Below are 20745 nucleotides of genomic sequence, written 5' to 3' on the forward strand. Positions count from 1 at the left end.
CACTGTTCAGATGGTTTGGGACTTTGTGTAGAAGCTTTATTTGAAATGGAAACAGACTCTCTCAACTTCCCAATTAAAAAAAAATTCTAAAATGAGCATACTATCAGTTTCCTTCTTGATCTATCACAAAACCTTGATCTATCACAAAATACATTATTCTTAATTTATAATGGGGGAAAACACCCAACTATATATTTATATTAGAATAATTAAGGTTCTTTGATATAGTCAGTGTAGAGCCCATTATAGGTGCACATGTATCTCCTGTGCACGAGATAACAGTCTTTTGAATAGCAGTTCTGTCAGGATTGACCATGTGCCCTGTGGCTCCTCATGCTTCTATGCAAGGGCATAAAGGGTGGAATGGCCATGGCTTCTTCAGTTACTGTGCAATTCAAAGTGCATGTTAGCTGAGATCACCAAAAGCAAGGGTGGGCAAACTATGGCCCATCGGCTACATCCGGCCCGTCAGGCCTTTTAATCTGACCCTCAAGCTCCTGCCAGGGAGCGGGGTTGGGGGCTTGCCCTGCTCCACATGTGCTGTGGCTCTGCGTGGCTCCCAGAACCAGCCGCATGTCACCCCTTTGGTTCCTCTGGCCAGGAGCCATGGCCAATGGGAGCTTCAGGGGTGGCGCGCAGAGCTGTCTGGCCAGTGCCTCCACATAGGAGCCGGAGGGGGGACACACCATTGCTTCTGGGAGCTACTTGAGGTAAGCACCACCCGGAGCCTGCATCCCTGACCTCCTCCCATGTCCCAACTGTCCCCAGCCTTGATCCCCCTCCCTCCCTCCCTCCAAACCCCTCAGTCCCAGCCTGGAACACCCTCCTGCTCCCCAAACCCCTCATCCCCACAGCCCCACCCCAGAATCTGCATCCCCAGCTGGAGCCCTCCCCGCCTCCCAACCCCCTGCCCCAGCCTGGAGCCCTCTCCCACACCCTGAACTTTTCATTTCTTACCCCGCCCCAGAGCCCCTATCTTCAGCCAGAGCCCTCACCCCAACCCCCAATTTCGTGAGCATTCATGGCCCGCCATATAATGTCCAAAGCCAGATGTGGCCCTCAGGCCAAAAAGTTTGCCCACCCCTGGGATAGAGGGTGGGTTTCATAATTCACACTGACATCTCAAAGAAGCAGTTACTGTAGGATAAGTAACAGTTCTTTATTCTTTGAGTATGTGTCAGTGTGGATCCTGTGAGTTGCACTCTATATGATTTTATGAAAGTATGCTGATGAGTGTGAATATAATGTAACTAAAATATGCTTCATGCAAAAGATCTCTTGTAAGGTATCATTACAAAGCTTATAATCTACTGAGTATAGTCATCCTATTTGTATAAATGTATCACTCTTGTATCTGAAACTAGAAATATGAAATATAACTCTGAGAGCCTATAGTGATTATGCAAAGTGTGGGCCATTAATGGTGGTTTGGAATCTTGATGGCTCCCATCAGCCAGGACAATTGACTGTGGATGGCTCTGTTTGCAGGCAGGCCTTCCTTGAGTCAGGCTGGGAGGAATTAAGTCTTGGGGTCTCACAGGACATGTGATCATATCACCTGAACTGGAATCCATCTTTAACCTGGTGTTTTTCCATTGAGAAGGAGGGGTGGGAATCCAGAGGAACAAAGGATTCCTGCCTTATCCAAAAGTGGAGGGAACAGACCAAGAAGTGGCAGCCATCATGAGAAATCCCCTAGCTAGCACCTGAGCTCGAACAAGGGCTGTACTAGGGGAAAGGATTGTGCCCAGACTAGAAAGGTGTCTGGTCTGTGAAATAAACTTATTGAAATATCTAAGGCTGAGATTTTATCTGTATTCAGTTTTTATTACTGTACTAGACTTAGACTTGCATATTTTGTTTTATTTTGCTTGGTAATTCACTTTGCTCTGTCTGTTACTACTTGGAATCACTCAAATCCTACTTTCTGTATTTAATAAAATCACTTTTTACTTATTAATTAACCCAGAGTATGTATTAATAACTGGGGAGGGGGCACACAGCTGTGCATATCTCTCTATCAGTGTTATAGAGGGCAAACAATTCATGAGTTTACCCTGTATAAGCTTTATACAGGGTAAAACGGATTTATTTAGGATTTGGACCCCATTGGGAGTTGGGCATCTGAGTGTTATAGACAGGAACACTTCTATAAGCAGCTTTCAGTTAAGCCTACAGTGGTTAGGGGGTGTGGTTCAGACCTGGGTCTGGGTTTGCAGCAGGCTAGCGGGTCTGACTCAAACCATGCAGGGCACTGAAGTCCTAAGCTGACATGGCAAGAAAGCTGGAGCAGAAGTAGTCTTGGCACATCAGGTGGCAGCTTCCAGGGGGTTTCTGTGATCCAACCTGTCACAGATCCCAGTGTAGGTGACTGGCCAGCAGTACACCTTCGGGATGTTCGGATGAGAAGTATCAGCTGCCTCTGTCAAATAGAGATTGTAGTATTGCTCTCCTGAAGTTGGCATCTACCCTGTCAGCTAGGTACAGTGTAGAATGCTTGACAAGAGTCGGGTGGAGGGGGGAGAATTACTCCATATTGCTGCCTTGCCACATTCAGAAACTGGCAAATTTCTGAAACAGGGGGAGGATGTCACTTGAGCTCTGATGGAGTAAGCTTTGATGATCAGTAAGAGAGGTACACCAGCCAATTGGTTACAGTAAGATACATTGTGTTATCCACTTAGTTATTTGATGTGATGGCCTGGCCTTTGGACTGCCCAACTATAGCCAGAAATAACCCAGGAGACAGTCTGAACAGCTTGGTTTTGTTGATGAAGCAATATAAGCTCTGGAAACATCCAGTGTATGCAACTTCTCTCCAGATGTAGCATGGAGCTTCATGAAGAAGTTAAGGCAAGTTAACTAATTTTTATTCCTGGGGGAATTCTGCATCACTGTACATGTGCAGAATTCATGTCCCCCTCAGATTTCTTTGCTTCCCCACAGAAAAAATGACTTCTCACAGGAAAGCAAAGGGAAGCTTCAAGAGCCGTCATGCGTCCCCTCAGCAACACAGGCAGCTTGACTCAGTAGAGATGTAAATCGCCACGGGAGCGGAGGACTGGGCAGTCATGTGTGAGAGAGAGACTGACTCTCTGAGCTCGGTGTGGAGGGGCAGGGCTTCAGAGTGTTTCTGAGGAGGTAGGCATGGGACAGGCTCTGTCCCTTCAGGCAGAGAAGAATGTAGCAGCCTGCCTGCTAAGTGAATTGTTCCCATTCTCTTTTTGAATTACCCCTGTAAAAGTTTTAAGGCTCCTTCACATTGCCAGAGTGGTGTAAAGGACAGTATGGCCTTATAAATGCTTCTGGGGTTTTCGTGATTAGAACTGGTCTAAATTTTTGGACTGAAAAAATGTCCTATCAAAATGTGCTCCATGAACGCTTTGCTACTGACCTTTCTGGAGATGATCAGTAGCCAGTGTAAATTAGGAGTTTGATTCCCAAGCCCTCACTCGTTATGATGTAACACTGAGCATATGGCTGCATATATTTGTTGACTAATAACTAGAAATAAAAGTCAAACCTAGCTACATTACGATTAGGCAAGGGGGTCTGGGGATTTCCTCCAGTGCTCCCCACTCCCATTCTCTATCCATTGTGACAGGTTTCAGAGTAGCAGCCGTGTTAGTCTGTATTCGCAAAAAGAAAAGGAGTACTTGTGGCACCTTAGAGACTAACAAATTTATTAGAGCATAAGCTTTCGTGAGCTACAGCTCACTTCATCGGATGCATTTGGTGGAAAAAACAGAGGAGAGATTTATATACACACACACAGAGAACATGAAACAATGGGTTTATCATACACACTGTAAGGAGAGTGATCACTTAAGATAAGCCATCACCCACTGCAGGGGGGGGAAAGGAGGAAAACCTTCCATGGTGACAAGCAGGTAGGCTAATTCCAGCAGTTAACAAGAATATCAGAGGAACAGTGGGGGGTGGGGTGGGGGGGAGAAATACCATGGGGAAATAGTTTTACTTTGTGTAATGACTCATCCATTCCCAGTCTCTATTCAAGCCTAAGTTAATTGTATCCAGTTTGCAAATTAATTCCAATTCAGCAGTCTCTCGTTGGAGTCTGTTTTTGAAACTTTTTTGTTGAAGTATAGCCACTCTTAGGTCTGTGATCGAGTGACCAGAGAGATTGAAGTGTTCTCCAACTGGTTTTTGAATGTTATAATTCTTGACGTCTGATTTGTGTCCATTCATTCTTTTACGTAGAGACTGTCCAGTTTGGCCAATGTACATGGCAGAGGGGCATTGCTGGCACATGATGGCATATATCACATTGGTAGATGCGCAGGTGAACGAGCCTCTGATAGTGTGGCTGATGTGATTAGGCCCTATGATGGTATCCCCTGAATAGATATGTGGACAGAGTTGGCAACGGGCCTCAAGGAATATTTCCAACACACCTCTGACCAACATATTAACCCACAGAGACCTTCCTGCCAACACTACAAAAAGAAGGATTCTGGGTGGACTCCTCCTGAAGGTCGAAACAGCAGCCTGGATTTCTACATAGACTGCTTCCGCCAACGTGCACGAGCTGAAATTGTGGAAAAGCAGCATCGCTTACCCCATAACCTCAGCCATGCAGAACACAGTGCCATCCACAGCCTCAGAAACAACTCTGACATCATAATCAAAAAGGCTGACAAAGGAGGTGCTGTCGTCATCATGAATAGGTCGGAGTATGAACAAGAGGCTACTAGGCAGCTCTCCAACACCACTTTCTACAAGCCATTACCCTCTGATCCCACTGAGAGTTACCAAAAGAAACTACAGCATTCGCTCAAGAAACTCCCTGAAAAAGCACAAGAACAAATCCGCACAGACACACCCCTGGAGCCCCGACCTGGGGTATTCTATCTGCTACCCAAGATCCATAAACCTGGAAATCCTGGACGCCCCATCATCTCAGGCATTGGCACCCTGACAGCAGGATTGTCTGGCTATGTAGACTCCCTCCTCAGGCCCTTCGTTACCAGCACTCCCAGCTATCTTCGAGACACCACCGATTTCCTGAGGAAACTACAGTCCATTGGTGATCTTCCTAAAAACACCATCCTAGCCACTATGGATGTAGAAGCCCTCTACACCAACATTCCACACAAAGATGGACTACAAGCCGTCAGGAACAGTATCCCCGATACTGTCACGGCTAACCTGGTGGCAGAACTTTGTGACTTTGTCCTGACCCATAACTATTTCACATTTGGTGACAATGTATACCTTCAAATCAGCGGCACTGCGATGGGTACCCGCATGGCCCCACAGTATGCCAACATTTTTATGGCTGACTTAGAACAACGCTTCCTCAGCTCTCGTCCCCTAATGCCCCTACTCTACTTGCGCTACATTGATGACATCTTCATCATCTGGACCCATGGAAAAGAAGCTCTTGAGGAATTCCACCATGATTTCAACAATTTCCATCCCACCATCAACCTCAGCCTGGACCAGTCCACACAAGAGATCCACTTCCTGGACACTACGGTGCTAATAAGCGATGGTCACATAAACACCACCCTATATCGGAAACCTACTGACCGCTATTCCTACCTACATGCCTCTAGCTTTCATCCAGATCATACCACTCGATCCATTGTCTACAGCCAAGCGCTACGATATAACCGCATTTGCTCCAACCCCTCAGACAGAGACAAACACCTACAAGATCTCTATCATGCATTCCTACAACTACAATACCCACCTGCTGAAGTGAAGAAACAGATTGACAGAGCCAGAAGAGTACCCAGAAGTCACCTACTACAGGACAGGCCCAACGAAGAAAACAACAGAACGCCACTAGCCATCACCTTCAGCCCCCAACTAAAACCTCTCCAACGCATCATCAAGGATCTACAACCTATCCTGAAGGACGAGCCATCGCTCTCTCAGATCTTGGGAGATAGACCAGTCCTTGCTTACAGACAGCCCCCCAATCTGAAGCAAATACTCACCAGCAACCACACACCACACAACAGAACCACTAACCCAGGAACCTATCCTTGCAACAAAGCCCGTTGCCAACTCTGTCCACATATCTATTCAGGGGATACCATCATAGGGCCTAATCACATCAGCCACACTATCAGAGGCTCGTTCACCTGCGCATCTACCAATGTGATATATGCCATCATGTGCCAGCAATGCCCCTCTGCCATGTACATTGGCCAAACTGGACAGTCTCTACGTAAAAGAATGAATGGACACAAATCAGACGTCAAGAATTATAACATTCAAAAACCAGTTGGAGAACACTTCAATCTCTCTGGTCACTCGATCACAGACCTAAGAGTGGCTATACTTCAACAAAAAAGCTTCAAAAACAGACTCCAACGAGAGACTGCTGAATTGGAATTAATTTGCAAACTGGATACAATTAACTTAGGCTTGAATAGAGACTGGGAATGGATGAGTCATTACACAAAGTAAAACTATTTCCCCATGGTATTTCTCCCCCCCACCCCACCCCCCACTGTTCCTCTGATATTCTTGTTAACTGCTGGAATTAGCCTACCTGCTTGTCACCATGGAAGGTTTTCCTCCTTTCCCCCCCCTGCAGTGGGTGATGGCTTATCTTAAGTGATCACTCTCCTTACAGTGTGTATGATAAACCCATTGTTTCATGTTCTCTCTGTGTGTGTATATAAATCTCTCCTCTGTTTTTTCCACCAAATGCATCCGATGAAGTGAGCTGTAGCTCACGAAAGCTTATGCTCTAATAAATTTGTTAGTCTCTAAGGTGCCACAAGTACTCCTTTTCTATCCATTGTATTGTAGTTTAAATAAATTACCAAAATAATGGAAACCAGAGTGATTATATTGCCTTATTTTGACAAATAAAACATGCAGAATTTTGCAGAATTTCAAAATATCGTGCACATAATTTTAAATTTTGGGGAGCAGAATTCCCCCAGGAGTAATTGATTCAAATAGAACTCAGACCACCTTGGGGATGAAGTTTCAGCACTGCCTTGTGCCTATGAAATGCCATGTAGGAAGGGTCACCCATAAGTGCTTGAAGCTCACTCTCTCCTGGCTGAAGTGACAGCAACTAGGAAGACAATCTTCAGTAAGATGAAGAAAGAAGCATTCTGAAAGGTGCTTGCAGGGAAGAGCTTGAGTATCAACAGGACAACATGGAGGTCCCAGGCAGCAGCAAGTTCTCTAACTTCTGCTACCTCGGTAGCCAATTTTCTCAAAATGCAAAAATCGACAGACAGATCCAGCACAGGATCCAGTGTGCAAGTGCTTTCTTTAGGAAATTACTCTGCCACATTTTCACGGACCATGACCTAAGGCAGAACACCAAGATCCAGGTCAATAAGACAATTGTTATTCCTACACTCCTTTACGGATGAGAAACTTGGGTGACCTATCGACAGCACCTCAAGAGTCTGACTGATAGGTGTAATAGGAAGAAAGCCTGAGATATAAACCCTTGTATTAGAGGCCTGGTATGAGGCTTGAGCTAAAGTAGTGGGCAAGCTTTGCTGATATAAAGCGAAGTTAGCAAAAGTTAAGCTGTTAGCAAACGTCAGGCTCTGCTATTTGAAAGTTTACAGAATTTGGCAAGAACAGGGCTAATATTGCAGAAACATACATTTTTAAAAAGTGCTAGGCACAGAGTACTTAAGCAAACACATTTCAGAAGAATGGTACCAAAACATCCCTATATTAAGGATGGTACAAAAATATTTCCCAAGGATAACAGGAACATACTGACCACTTTTAAAAGATACGGTCAGGATGACAGTGTAATAGAGATGTTTTGACTGAACCAATATGTACAAGGAGATGGGTGATAACGAGGCACGTTGGGGGCAGTAACTAACTATGTTAGAGAGGCAGTAGTAACTTGTTTGTATTAGGTGTGACAAAGTTCTGACCTTGTCTCAGTGGATCTTGCGCTTCTTGGCAGATTACGCTAGCCTCAGAGGCTAACTCTGATCCCAAGGCCTTCATGGCCTTCCTCTCTTTTTTTGTCTTCCTGGTCTTTCAGGGGGCTGAGAACAGATCCTGAGAAATCTCAGCAAACATCAGGGGTTGACATTCCTCCGGTGACGAGTCGCTGCCCTCAGGGTCCCCACCTTCCTCCAGCCTCTCCGGGGGGGGGGGGGAAGAGGGGAAGAGTAAATTATCAAACCCTGGATAGTCCCTCCCAAGGACTACAGGATATGGAAGTTTAGGAACTACACCCACTGTCACCTCAATGGGGTTCCCCTGAACCTCTGTCTCCACCTGGATGGTGGGGTAATGGCCCACAACCCCATGCATGCACGTCACTGCTACATGTTTGGCTTGTAGCAGCTGGCTACTTTTTACCAGCTTACCCAATATGAGGGTGATAGCACTCCCAGAGTCCACAAGCGCTGTAATCTCTGCTCCGTTTATCCTCACCGGCCTGGTGGAGTTATGCAGGGCTAAGGCAACCTCCACGAGGTGGATAAGGGAGCATGGGACCTCCCAATCCCCCAAGTTAAATTGTATAGGCTCCTCGGTGCTGGGACACTGTGCTGCTATGTGACCCCATTCCCCACATGCATAACATCTATAATTGCTTCTAGTCATTCTCCTATTGCATGGGTTGGGGGTTTAGTCCTAGGGATCCCCCACTCAGGCCAATCCCTTCCTTCTGAGGTTCCCGCTGGGTTTCGCCCCCTCCCCTCCTTCCACCTAGACTCCCTGGAGATTTGGCCACCTAAGGTTGGGGTTGAGAGCTTACTTCAAAAGGGGTCTTCCTTGGGTAGTCGGGTCAATTCCCTGGCTGTCATCCGTTTTTTTAGCAGCGTGATCATCTCGTCATAGGTGGATGGATTATCTGGCCTACCCATTTGCGGAGATCTGGTGGCAGTCACCACATGTAATGGTCCATGACCAGGGTCCCCAAAATCTCCTCCGGGCTACACGCCTTGGGCTGTAACCACATCCGCACGAGGTGTATGAGGTCGAATAGCTGGGACTTCGGGGGTTTGTTCTCCTGGTATTTCCACTCATGGAACCTCTGGACCCGTACCACTGCCATCACCCCCGATCGTGATAGGATCTCTGCCTTCAGCCGGGAATAGTCAACGGCGTCTGTGGGAGGCGGGTCAAAGTAGGCCTTCTGGGCCTCTCTGCACAAAAAAGGAACGAGAATGCTGGTCCACTGCTCCTGGGGCCACGCCTCACGCTGAGCAGTCCTTTCAAATCAGAGGAGATATGCCTCTACGTCATCTTCCGACATCATCTTTGGCAACAACCAGTGGCCCTCAGGGTTCACGTCCCATTGGACCCCCGGACCTGGGTGGTGAGGATTTTCAACTGGTCCACTACCTCTCACAAGAGGGCACGATCTTGGGTTGCCTGGCCCATTAATAATTGATTGATTTCCTGCTGTAGCCGCATAGACTCCTGTTGTGCCATTGCCTGAAATCAGGTAGCCTCCTGTTGGGCCACTGTTGCTTGCACCAGAGTTCACTCCACCTCGTCCATTGTGGTACAAAACAAAACCCCAAAACCCTAGTGCACTTTTCTTTTTAAACCTCTCTCTTCCGCCATGCTGTGAAAGACTATCCCACAGCTAACATCAGTTGTGACAAAGTTCCAACCTGGTCTCAGTGGGTCCTGCACTTCCTGGAGGATTATGGTAGCTTCAGAGGCTCATTGTGACCCTCCACATAGCCCTTCTCTCTCTAGAGACAAGGGTCACAGACTACTGAGCCACTGTCATCATAAGCCAGCAAGGGAGGTGAGGAGAAGCAACCCTCCCTTGCACATCTCTGTTGTCTCACAGTCTCAGTGAATTAATCGGGGAAGGGGGGAGCCTGGGCCCGCCCTCTATTCCCAGCTCCAGCCTAGAGACCCTAATAGTAGCAGCTATTGGTAGCTGGCTTTCTGGAAACAGGACGAGTACAATTCCCTGGGCCATTTCCCCACAGCAGCCCCCACTGCCTCAATATCTACTTAACCCTTCCCTCAGGGTCTCCTTCCTTATGCCTGATAGGGTTTCTACTGCTCAGTTTCTCCAGCAGCGCAGCTTCCTCCTACTGCTCCTGACACGCCCGCCCATCTGACTAACTGGGAGACTTTTAACTAGTTTCAGCCAGCCCCTGATTGGCTTCAGGTGTCCCAGTTAACCTAGCTGTCTTCACTGCTTTCTGGAAGGATCTTAATTGGCCCCAGGAGTCTTAACTGACCTGGAGCAACTGCAATTTGCTTACCCTGGTAACAGGGATTTGTTTAGCCTGGGGCTAATATATCTATCTCCCACTACTTTCCTATAGCTATCTGGCTTTGCCCCATCACATAGGGTATGAAGAGGTATTTTTGAGAGAGTGTTTTGGTTCAGCCGAGGGGGGAAATGGAAAGTCCCGCCATTCACTGAACTGCATTTATTGTTATGGGCATACATGTTTCAGTATTTCTGTAGCATTTTCCAGGTGCTATTACCATGCTTTGTTGACAGTAAACCTGGCCTGGTGTCTTCATATCTTTACTGATTTTGTGATTATTGGATGATTTGCTTAAGGTTTGCTATACTGGCTGTTTGTGCCGAGCTGAGGCAGCACACAGGGAGAACACACACACACACACACACACAGCCAAACATCTAATCATACTGGTGACCAATGACTGCTGATCTAGTAAGTAAGCGAGTTGTCCTCTGTAGAAATCACAATCTAACATGACAGAATACTACGAGCTAGGAAACCCCCTTATCCCCTCCACGCAAAGCTGAACATCTAACCACAGTAGGTAGGTCTTCAATAGTATTTGAGAAACTTAGATACCATTGAGTAGGAGAAGACAGCACAACCATTCAGTTAGATAGCATGCACAGATCATTGCAAGGTGGACTGTAACGGAGCTGAACAAAAGGGTGCAGTGTTTCAGATGAAGCAAGTATTCTGTGGCACTGATGCCTGCATAATGTCCAGGACATGTTCTGCTGCCTATACTCAGAACCTTCCGTGTCGACAAATAAGTTTTTCTGTGTATTGTGACAAACCTTTGTCCTTGCCTCCGTGGGTCCCGCATTTCCTGGCGGATTTCGCTAGACTCAGGAGGCTCACCGTGACCCTGCACGTAACCATTCTCTCTCTAGAGACAAGGGTCACAGTCTACTGAGCCATTTTCATCATAAGCCAGCGAGACAGGTGAAGAGAAGTTATCCTTCCTTGCACAGTCTCTGTTGTCTCCCAGTCTCAGTGATTAAACAAGGGGCAAAGGTGGGGCGGGGGGAGCCCGGGTCCACTCTCTAATCCGGGCTCCAGCCCAGGGACCCTAATAGTATCAGCTATGGTAGCTGACCTTTTAGAAACATGACATGTACAATTCCCTGGGCTACTTCCCCCACAGCAGCCCTCACTTCCTCAAGCTCCACTTCACCCTTACCTCAGGGCCTCCTTCCTTATGCCTGATATGGTGTGTACTACTCAGCCTCTCCAACAACGTAACTTCCTCCCACAGCTCCTAACATGCACACCCACCTGACTGACTGGGAGGCTTTTAACTAGTTTCAGCCAGCCCCTGATTGGCTTCAGGTGTCCCAATCAACCTAGCCTTCTCGAAAGTTCTTAATTGGCCACAGGTGTCTTAATTGACCTGGAGCAGCTGCCATTTCACTTAACCTGGTACCAGAGATTTGTTTAGCCTGGAGCTAATATATCTATCTCCCATTACTTTTCTATAGCCATCTGGCCTTGTCCCGTCACAGGATGTATCAGGATCTCCTGATCTGTACCAGGACTTCCTGGTCTTGTCTAGAGCAATCCCTACCTGTGGTACTTAACTAGCCAATTTCCTCATGCCTCACCTGAGGCAGAGCTGTACCATTCAGTACCATCCTTGGGGTCACGCTCTGAGGATAGGGGAGAAGCAATCTTACTCAGTACTAGTAAAACAGCACTGAGGAGACCTCTGTACTCGTTCTAGAGACTGTCACTGCTTCAATGCACAGTCTGTCTGGAGGCAACATCAGTGCTTCTATGAATGCATATCTCAGGCTCTTGATAAGCTTGACCATTTGTGTTAGTAGCACGTCTCCTTTTCCAAGTGCACTCCCATCTTGGAGGAGGATTTGAAGGCTGTGTTTTTGAAGGAAGTGATGTTCTATGTCCTCCTTGCAGAATGATCCTGAATGGTGTTTGGAGTTACATTTTTGCTCCATCCCACTTTGCCTCTGGGTGTCAGTCTTCTGTAAGAAGGGTATGGGGTGGCTGGTTCTATCACTGCCAGCACTGAGATTGACATTGTCAGTACTGGTTTCAACACCATCCTCTTCACACATTTCTTCAACACCCTATCGCTGGTTATGATGTCTGCTTGAGGGATTGCTGGCTGACACAGACTCTTTTGGCTTCATTTTGGTGTCATTTCCTCTGGGTCTGAAGTGACCTGTATGGATTGCTCAAGATGATGTCATATGAGCCTAACATGCATGGATTTGCAGGCATAGGCACCAACTAAAATATCAATTGGTGCTTAGCACCCACCGGCAGCCAGCTGCCCCCCTCCACTCCAGTGCCTCCTGTCTGCCTGGAGCCTGACGATCAACTCCTCCCCCTCCCTCCCAGCACCTCCCACCCACCACGATCAGCTGTTCCACAGCATGCAGGAGGCACTGTGGGGGGGGGGGAGGAGAGGGGAAGGAGCGGGGACAGGGCATACTCAAGGGAGGGTGGACTGGGCGGGAAGAGGCAGGGTGGAGGAGAAGCAGGAGTGGGAAGAAGAGGGGCAGGGGTGGGGGCTTGGGAGAAGGGGTGGGGTGGAGGCAGGGCGAGGTGCAGAGCAGGAAGAGGTGAGACGGGGTGAAAGTTTGGGGGAGGGGGTCAGGTGGGGGCAGGGCCTCGGGTGGAGTGGGAGATTGAGCAGCTCCAGGACCCGGAGGAAGCCGATGCCTGTGCTTGCAGGTCCTCAAAGAAAATTACCAGCACACTGAGCACCTGTCCAAGATGTGGCTCTCCCCCAGGCAGAAGATGCAATGATTTTGTCCATCAGTGAGGGGAATGAGGCAGTCACAAGACTGGCAGGGTTTGAACCCTAATGGTTTTGAGTCTGCTATAAAGGCATGAAGGTTGGCACAAAACGCCTCATCCCACTGTGCAGGAAGAGAGACACCAGACTTTAAGTCCAACTTGAGGAAGGAGAAGAAGGAAAATTAAAATGAAATTTCTTCACCCAATTAGCAAAAAGAATGAATTTGAAACTCTAATAAAAGTAGTTGGTTTCATCTTGCTGCCACAGGTAATAGTGAACTGAGGGAGAGTCTCGGCCACTCCATCCTTTATGGCCTTGCATAGGACTCCAAGGTATTACAGGGCACATGCACAACCCTGACAGACCCTGATGATCAAAAGATTCCAATATTGCATAAATATGCACCTACAGTGGGATCCATCCTAACACACATTAAAAGTGGAGCAGCATGGGAGAAGGTACCAAGATGCTTACTGAAAGTGGATGATGAAGAGTGGCATCATGGGCTTACTGCAGGTGGGACACGACATTTTGATAGTGACAGAGATGGTAGTGATAAATCTGGAAAGGCCTGGCAAGGGAGGACAAGTAGCTTATGTTCAGTGCAATAGAGAACAGAGAGTAAGTGGAGGGATGCAAAGAAATGGGTGACACAGGCAAAGCATTGGGCTAGGAAAATGCTCTTTGAAGCAACGTTTTGAATAGATATGAGCGGGGCAAGATCACATTTGACAAGGCTAGAGAAAAGGATGTTACAATAATCAAAACAGGACATGATGAGATCCTGGATGAGACTTTTAGCTGTGAGGATGAATAGAAAAGGCTGTGCCCTAGTGATGTTATGCAGAAAAAAAAATCAGCAACATTTAGACATAGCCTGGATTCAAGACCTTAGAGAGATATGATATGATATCAAGTCTGATATGAAACCCAGGTTACAAGCCTGAGTCACCTAAGATTATGAGGAGGACACAGATGTGGGCTTGTGCTGGCAGGAGGAGAGGAGGGAAAATCAAAGTGAAGAGAGGAAGATAGAGGTGGTGAGAACTATAGAGAGGTGGGGGTAACCAGGAAGGAGAGATGGAGCCAGTTGGGGGAAGGAGGAAGACCGCTGCTATGATGCAGAAGAAAGGTGTGGTGAGAGGCAGATGGACAAGATTACAACTATCCTAGGAAAGATTTGTTACAGATAGATCTCTCCAATCACATTATCTGTTGGAGATGAAGGGACAGGATCAGAGTACATTTACAAAATGAAAAGGAGTACTTGTGGCACCTTAGAGACTAACAAATTTATTGGAGCATAAGCTTTCATGAGCTACAGCTCACTTCATCGGATGTATTTGGTGGAAAATACAGTGGGGAGATTTATATACACACACAGAGAACATGAAATAATGGGTTTTTATCATAGACACTGTAAGGAGAGTGATCACTTAAGATGAGCCATCACCAGCAATAGCGGGGGGAAAGGAGGAAAACCTTTCATGGTGACAAGCATTAGGGGACGAGAGCTGAGGAAGCGTTGTTCTAAGTCAGCCATAAAAATGTTGGCATACTGTGGGGCCATGCGGGTACCCATCGCAGTGCCGCTGATTTGAAGGTATACACTGTCCCCAAGTGTGAAATAGTTATGGGTGAGGACAAAGTCACGAAGTTCAGCTACCAGGTTAGCCATGACATTATCGGGGATACTGTTTCTGATGGCTTGTAGTCCATTTATGTGTAATGTTGGTGTAGAGGGCTTCTACATCCATAGTGGCTAGGATGGTGTTTTTAGGAAGATCACCAATGGATTGTAGTTTCCTCAGGAAGTCAGTGGTGTCTCGAAGATAGCTGGGAGTGCTGGTAACGAAGGGCCTGAGGAGGGAGTCTACATAGCCGGACAATCCTGCTGTCAGAGTGACAATGCCTGAGATGATGGGGCGTGCAGGATTTCCAGGTTTATGGATCTTGGGTTGCAGATAGAATACCCCAGGTTGGGGTTCTAGGGGTGTGTCTGTGCGGATTTGTTCTTGTGCTTTTTCAGGGAGTTTCTTGAGCAAATGCTGTAGTTTCTTTTGGTAACTCTCAGTGGGATCAGAGGATAATGGCTTGTAGAAAGTGGTGTTGGACAACTGCCTAGTAGCCTCTTGTTCATATTCCGACCTATTCATGATGACGACAGTACCTCCTTTGTCAGCCTTTTTGATTATGATGTCAGAGTTGTTTCTGAGGCTGTGGATGGCATTGTGTTCTGCACGGCTGAGTTATGGGGCAAGTGATGCTGCTTTTCCACAATTTCAGCCCGTGCACGTTGGTAGAAGCACTCTATGTAGAAGTCCAGTCTGCTGTTTCGACCTTCAGGAGGAGTCCACCCAGCATCCTTCTTTTTGTAGTGTTGGTAGGAAGGTCTCTGTGGGTTAATATGTTGGTCAGAGGTGTGTTAGAAATATTCCTTGAATCGGAGACGTCGAAAATAGGATTCTAGGTCACCACAGAACTGTATCATGTTCGTGGGGGTGGAGGGGCAAAAGGAGAGGCCCCGAGATAGGACAGATTCTTCTGCTGGGCTTGACAGAGCCAAAAGAGTACCCAGAAGTCACCTACTACAGGACAGGCCCAACAAAGAAAATAACAGAACACTACTAGCCATCACCTTCAGCACCCAACTAAAACCTCTCCAACACAACATCAAGGATCTACAACCTATCCTGAAGGATGACCCACCACTCTCACAGATCTTGGGAGACAGGCCAGTCCTTGCTTACAGACAGTCCCCCAACCTGAAGCAAATACTCACCAGCAACCACACACCACACAACAGAACCACTAACCCAGGAACCTATCCTTGCAACAAAGCCCATTGCCAACTGTGTCCACATATCTATTCAGGGGATACCATCATAGGGCCTAATCACATCAGCCACACTATCAGAGGCTCGTTCACCTGCGCATCTACCAATGTGATATATGCCATCATGTGCCAGCAATGTCCCTCTGCCATGTACATTGATCAAACTGGACAGTCTCTATGTAAAAGAATAAACGGACACAAGTCAGACGTCAAGAATTATAACATTCAAAAACCAGTCGGAGAACACTTCAATCTCTCCGGTCACTCAATTACAGACCTGAGGGTGGCTATCCTTCAACAAAAAAACTTCAAAAACAGACTCCAACGAGAGACTGCTTAATTGGAATTAATTTGCAAACTGGATACAATTAACTTAGGCTTGAATAGAGACTGGGAGTGGATGAGTCATTACACAAAGTAAAACTATTTCCCCATGTTATTTCTCCCCCCCACCCCACCCCCCACTGTTCCTCAGACGTTCTTGTTAACTGCTGGAAATGGCCCACCTTGATTATCACCACAAAAGGTTTTCCTCCTTTCCCCCACTCCTTCCTGCTGGTAATAGCTCATCTTAAGTGATCACTCTCCTTACGGTGTGTATGATAAAACCCATTGTTTCATGTTCTCTGTGTGTGTATATAAATCTCCCCACTGTATTTTCCATCAAATGCATCCGATGAAGTGAGCTGTAGCTCACGAAAGCTTATGCTCAAATAAATTTGTAACATGCTTAAGATATCAATTATTTACTAACTTTTAAAAATCTGACATACGTAACATGCAAAATATGATACGCATATCAGCAGAAGCTGTTATAGATGTAATCTGCTACTAAACTCTTGGATTCTTACAATTTGACAATTAACCATTTATTAAAACATTTATCACTTAATCCTTCTAGAAACTATTTATAAATGTACAATATAAAGAGTGACCATTTCCTCTATACAACTGCCTCCTTCAATGGTAACACATGACACGTTTGGTAGGCAGAAATTGCCCCAGCCGACCTGCACCGTTATCTATTCATGCAAACTTTCTCCAGTTTTTACAGCCACAGGGATTATCTACCACCTGAATCATTAAAATAGGTATTTCTGTTAGAAATGTGACTTTCTAACAGAAATGCTCCCCAACCTTCCCTAAAAGATAATCTTTATTGTTATAACAGAAAAAATATCCTCTTAGGTGAGCTTATTTCTGTCTTCCCTTCATTTCCATATTTTTAACCACTAACGAACATTAATTACTTTGAAAGATATTTTACCTGGTATATTCCTCTTGCAGTTGACCAGGGTCAGGAGGGAAAAACTTTACAGCTAGATGAAGCATTGTATTCTTTGGTCCTATGAAAAAATATTAAACAGTTTTACAAACATAAATATCTCTATATAGAATAAGGGAAGGACTTCTAACAATAGAATTTTAAATGAATGAGACAAAACAGGCAGTTTGAATTACAGAATGTTCTGTAATGACCTACAATATAAAACACTTAGCAATAGCAGTAATATTGTGTTAACTTTGAATTTAGCATTTCAGATCATTGAACTGTGTCACCTCTAATTAAGAGATGTTGTCACTGGATCTGAATATTACTATTGCTTACTGTACCATTACTAAATACCAGCATTCTGATTATCAAAGAAAAGGCTTAATGTTCTTCAGCCAAGCGGAACACTAGACAATCTTCATTTAAAAAGTACGTTGTCCGTTTATTAATAGATATATACTATCTTACAAGGAATTACAGTAATTCCACTGAGATAATAATGACAATTATTTAATCATTACTCTCATGCTTTATCACCAGAACACCATTTTCATATAATGCAATGCAATCCATGTGTCATTTTACCGCCCTGGGCTATCAATACCAAAAACTACATAATGTAATATTATAGGTGAGAATGTCATGGCACAAATTTCAGGAAATTTAAACTTACAGTCCAATCCCCCTGTCCAAATGGTCTAATGTTCCTTGATTTTGTTAATTTCATTTTATGCTGCCTCCAAATTTTCAGTTTTCAGTGACCTGCACAAAGGCCAGCAGGAACCTGACAGGTTTTTAACTGAAGAAGGGGCCAGGACCATTGCCACCACCCAGATGATTCACCCCCACAGGGCTTACACACGCAGACAACAGACAGAAACTGGGATCCCTACCAGATGTACACATTCTTCCACTTTCAGCCCCCAAAAGTCTGGAAACAGTCTACTTTAAATAAGCAGAGAGCCAGAGGAATAAAAGAAGGGCCTCTGGAACTCACATGTGGCTAGTCTCCCTGCAGCTCCATTAGCGCTGACTGAGGCAGCTAGCCTCAAAAAAATAAGACTAGGCCTCCTGATCCTGGAATTTCCCAACTTCTGCCCACCTTCTTTCTAGATCAAAACAGACAACGTCAAAGAAGGAGCAAGCCATGTGGGAGAGAAAATGCCACTTCCTGATACCAGATTTCTCTCCCCTATATGTCATACAGGGGAACAGCCATACCCTGCCCACTACAGTACATGCCATCAGCCATTTCAAAGATAACTTATGCACATATATGCGCATTAACATCTACTTTTTGTTTGGAGGATGTTGGCAGGTACAAGGCAAACCGGTGCAATTCAGAAACTATAAAGGATGTAGAAAAACAATGATCTAGAGCTGACAATAAGCAGACTAAGATCTGTGAATGTTGAAGAAAGGTGGCCATATTTCCCAGTTTACTACCGTTATCCTGGAAGATTATACTGAAACTAGGATTTTGTTCTGTTTTCACTATAATATTGGGACATCTGGTTCCGCTATACCTGCTGACAATCTATCCTCCGTTCTCTCTCTCTCTCTCTCTCACACACACACACACACACACACACACACACACACACGTTAATCTGGGATTGTAAATAATATCATCTCTCTGGTGTATAAATGGGAGAAATTTAAACTGAAGAGCCATGTCACAGCACCCCCAAGAGCAGCTACAAGCCGCAGAACTCAAGATCTTAGGAGTCTGAAAGCCTTAGTGAATCAGACAAGTAAGACCCTCATCGTGACTACAGCCCCAACCAGAGGAAAGGAAGTAGGACATGGGATAGTTGGAGGAAAAAGGAGAATGTGAATAAAACCCCTCAAAGTGAAATAATTAGGGTTCCTATTTAGAGACGATAACAGATCACAACTCTTGAACACTTTAAAGCTCTCGGTGATGTGTCTCTAGAAATAAATACTTCCACTTCATTAGGCTGAAAAAAATTAAAAACCGGTTACTCACCTTTTGTAATTGTTATTCTTCGAAATATGTTGCTCATCTCTATTTCAGTTAGGTGCGTGCGCACACCACGTGCACAGCTGTTGGAAGTTTTTTCCCTAGCAGCTACCCGTCGGGCTGGCTGTGGAGCCCCCTGGAGTGGCGCCAGTATGGTTCTTATATTCAACCCTGCCAGCCCGACTCCCCTTCAGTTCCTTCTTGCTGGCTACTCCAATAGAGGGGAAGGTGGGGGGAATGAAATAGATATGGGCAACACATCTCGAAGAACAACAGTTACAAAAGGTGAATAACCATTTTTTCTTCTTCAAGTGCTTGCTCATATCAATTCCAGTAAGATGACTCCCAAGCCTTACCTAGGAGGTGGGATCGGAGTCAAGGTATTGCTGATCATAGTATCACTCTACCGAAGGCCACATCATTTCTGTATTGGTGGACGATGGCATAATGCGACGTGAAAGTATGCACAGAAGACCACATCATGGCCCTGCAGATTTTCTGGAAAGGTACTTGGGCTAGAAAGGCTGCCGACGAGGCCTGTGCCCTTGTGGAGTGAGCTGTAATAGCAGGTGGAGGAACTTTTGCCAAGTCATAACACGTGCAGATACAAGTGGTGAGGAGAGGAGGAGAGCCGCTGGGAAGAGACTGGTAATCCCTTCATCCATTCCGTTATTGCAACAAAAAACAAACAAACAAACAAACAAACACCACAGCACAACACAACACAAAACAACCAACTGAGTTGTCTTTCAGAACAGCCTTGTTCGCTCGATGTAGAAAGCGAATGCTCTCCTGACATCCAGCGAGTGCAGCTTTTGTTCTTGAAAGCTGTTGTGTGGCTTTGGGTAAAAAAGACAGGCAGAAAGATGTCCTGGCTAATATGAAAATGGGACACCACCTTGGGAAGGAAAGCTGGATGAGGCCTACATTGCACCTTGTCTTTATGAAAACTCGTGTACAGGCACTCTGAGGTGAGGGCCTGCAGCTCAGACACACATCGTGCCGAGGTGATAGCCACCAGAAAAGTTACTTTCCAAGAGAGGTACAGAAGTGGACAGGAAACTATGGGCTCAAAGGGAAGACCCATGAGGCAGGAGAGGACTAGGATAAGGTCCCAAGCCAGGACGGGGTGCTTTATCAGGGGATGTATCTTCTCCAGGCCTTTCAGGAAACGTCCCACAATGGGATTAGCGAACACTGAACGACCAGAATCACCTGGATGGAAGGCCAAGTTGGCCACAAGGTGGACCTTGAAAGAGCCAAATGCAAGATGCTGGTCCTTTAGGTACATGAGATAGTCCAGGATAAAAGGAATGGGAGCCTGGGATGGGAGCACCTGCCTTTGCGCGCACCAACTGGAGAATCTTTTCCATTTCGCCCTGTGTGTGGCCCTAGTAGACGGTTTGTGGCTTTCCAGAAGGACCTGCCTCACCTGATCCAAACAGGCAAGCTCTGCCTGATTTAGCCAAGGATTCTCCAGGCCATGAGGTGGAGAGACAGAAGGTCTTGGTGAAGGACGAGACTGTGGTTCTTTGTAATGAGGTCGGGAATGAGAGGTAGCCGTATCAGTGGCTGGACCAATAAGTCCATGAGGGTGGGATACCAGTACTGGCGAGGCCAAGCTGGAGCCATCAAAATGATGTCCGCCTTGTCCCTGCAAATTTTGAGGAGCACTTTGTGGAT

The 20745-nt window shown here is 46.1% G+C and overlaps 1 protein-coding gene across 14 annotated transcripts in view; it reads right to left on the reverse strand.

The window, feature by feature from the left end:
- The window catches only part of FARP2 (FERM, ARH/RhoGEF and pleckstrin domain protein 2), a 257803-nt gene that overhangs the window by 136718 nt on the left and 100340 nt on the right, over positions 1–20745 (reverse strand). For all 14 annotated transcript variants that reach the window (XR_006273983.1, XR_006273985.1, XR_006273984.1 and 11 more), the window contains one exon: positions 17073–17151. Coding sequence is in view for 11 of the 14 variants with exons in the window: in XM_043491578.1 (XP_043347513.1) it covers positions 17073–17151 (79 nt within the window). In the remaining 3 variants the exon portion in view is untranslated. The remainder of the gene's footprint in view (positions 1–17072; positions 17152–20745) is intronic.

The sequence above is a fragment of the Dermochelys coriacea genome, chromosome 9 (assembly GCF_009764565.3).
Source record: "Dermochelys coriacea isolate rDerCor1 chromosome 9, rDerCor1.pri.v4, whole genome shotgun sequence".
NCBI lineage: Eukaryota > Metazoa > Chordata > Testudines > Dermochelyidae > Dermochelys > Dermochelys coriacea.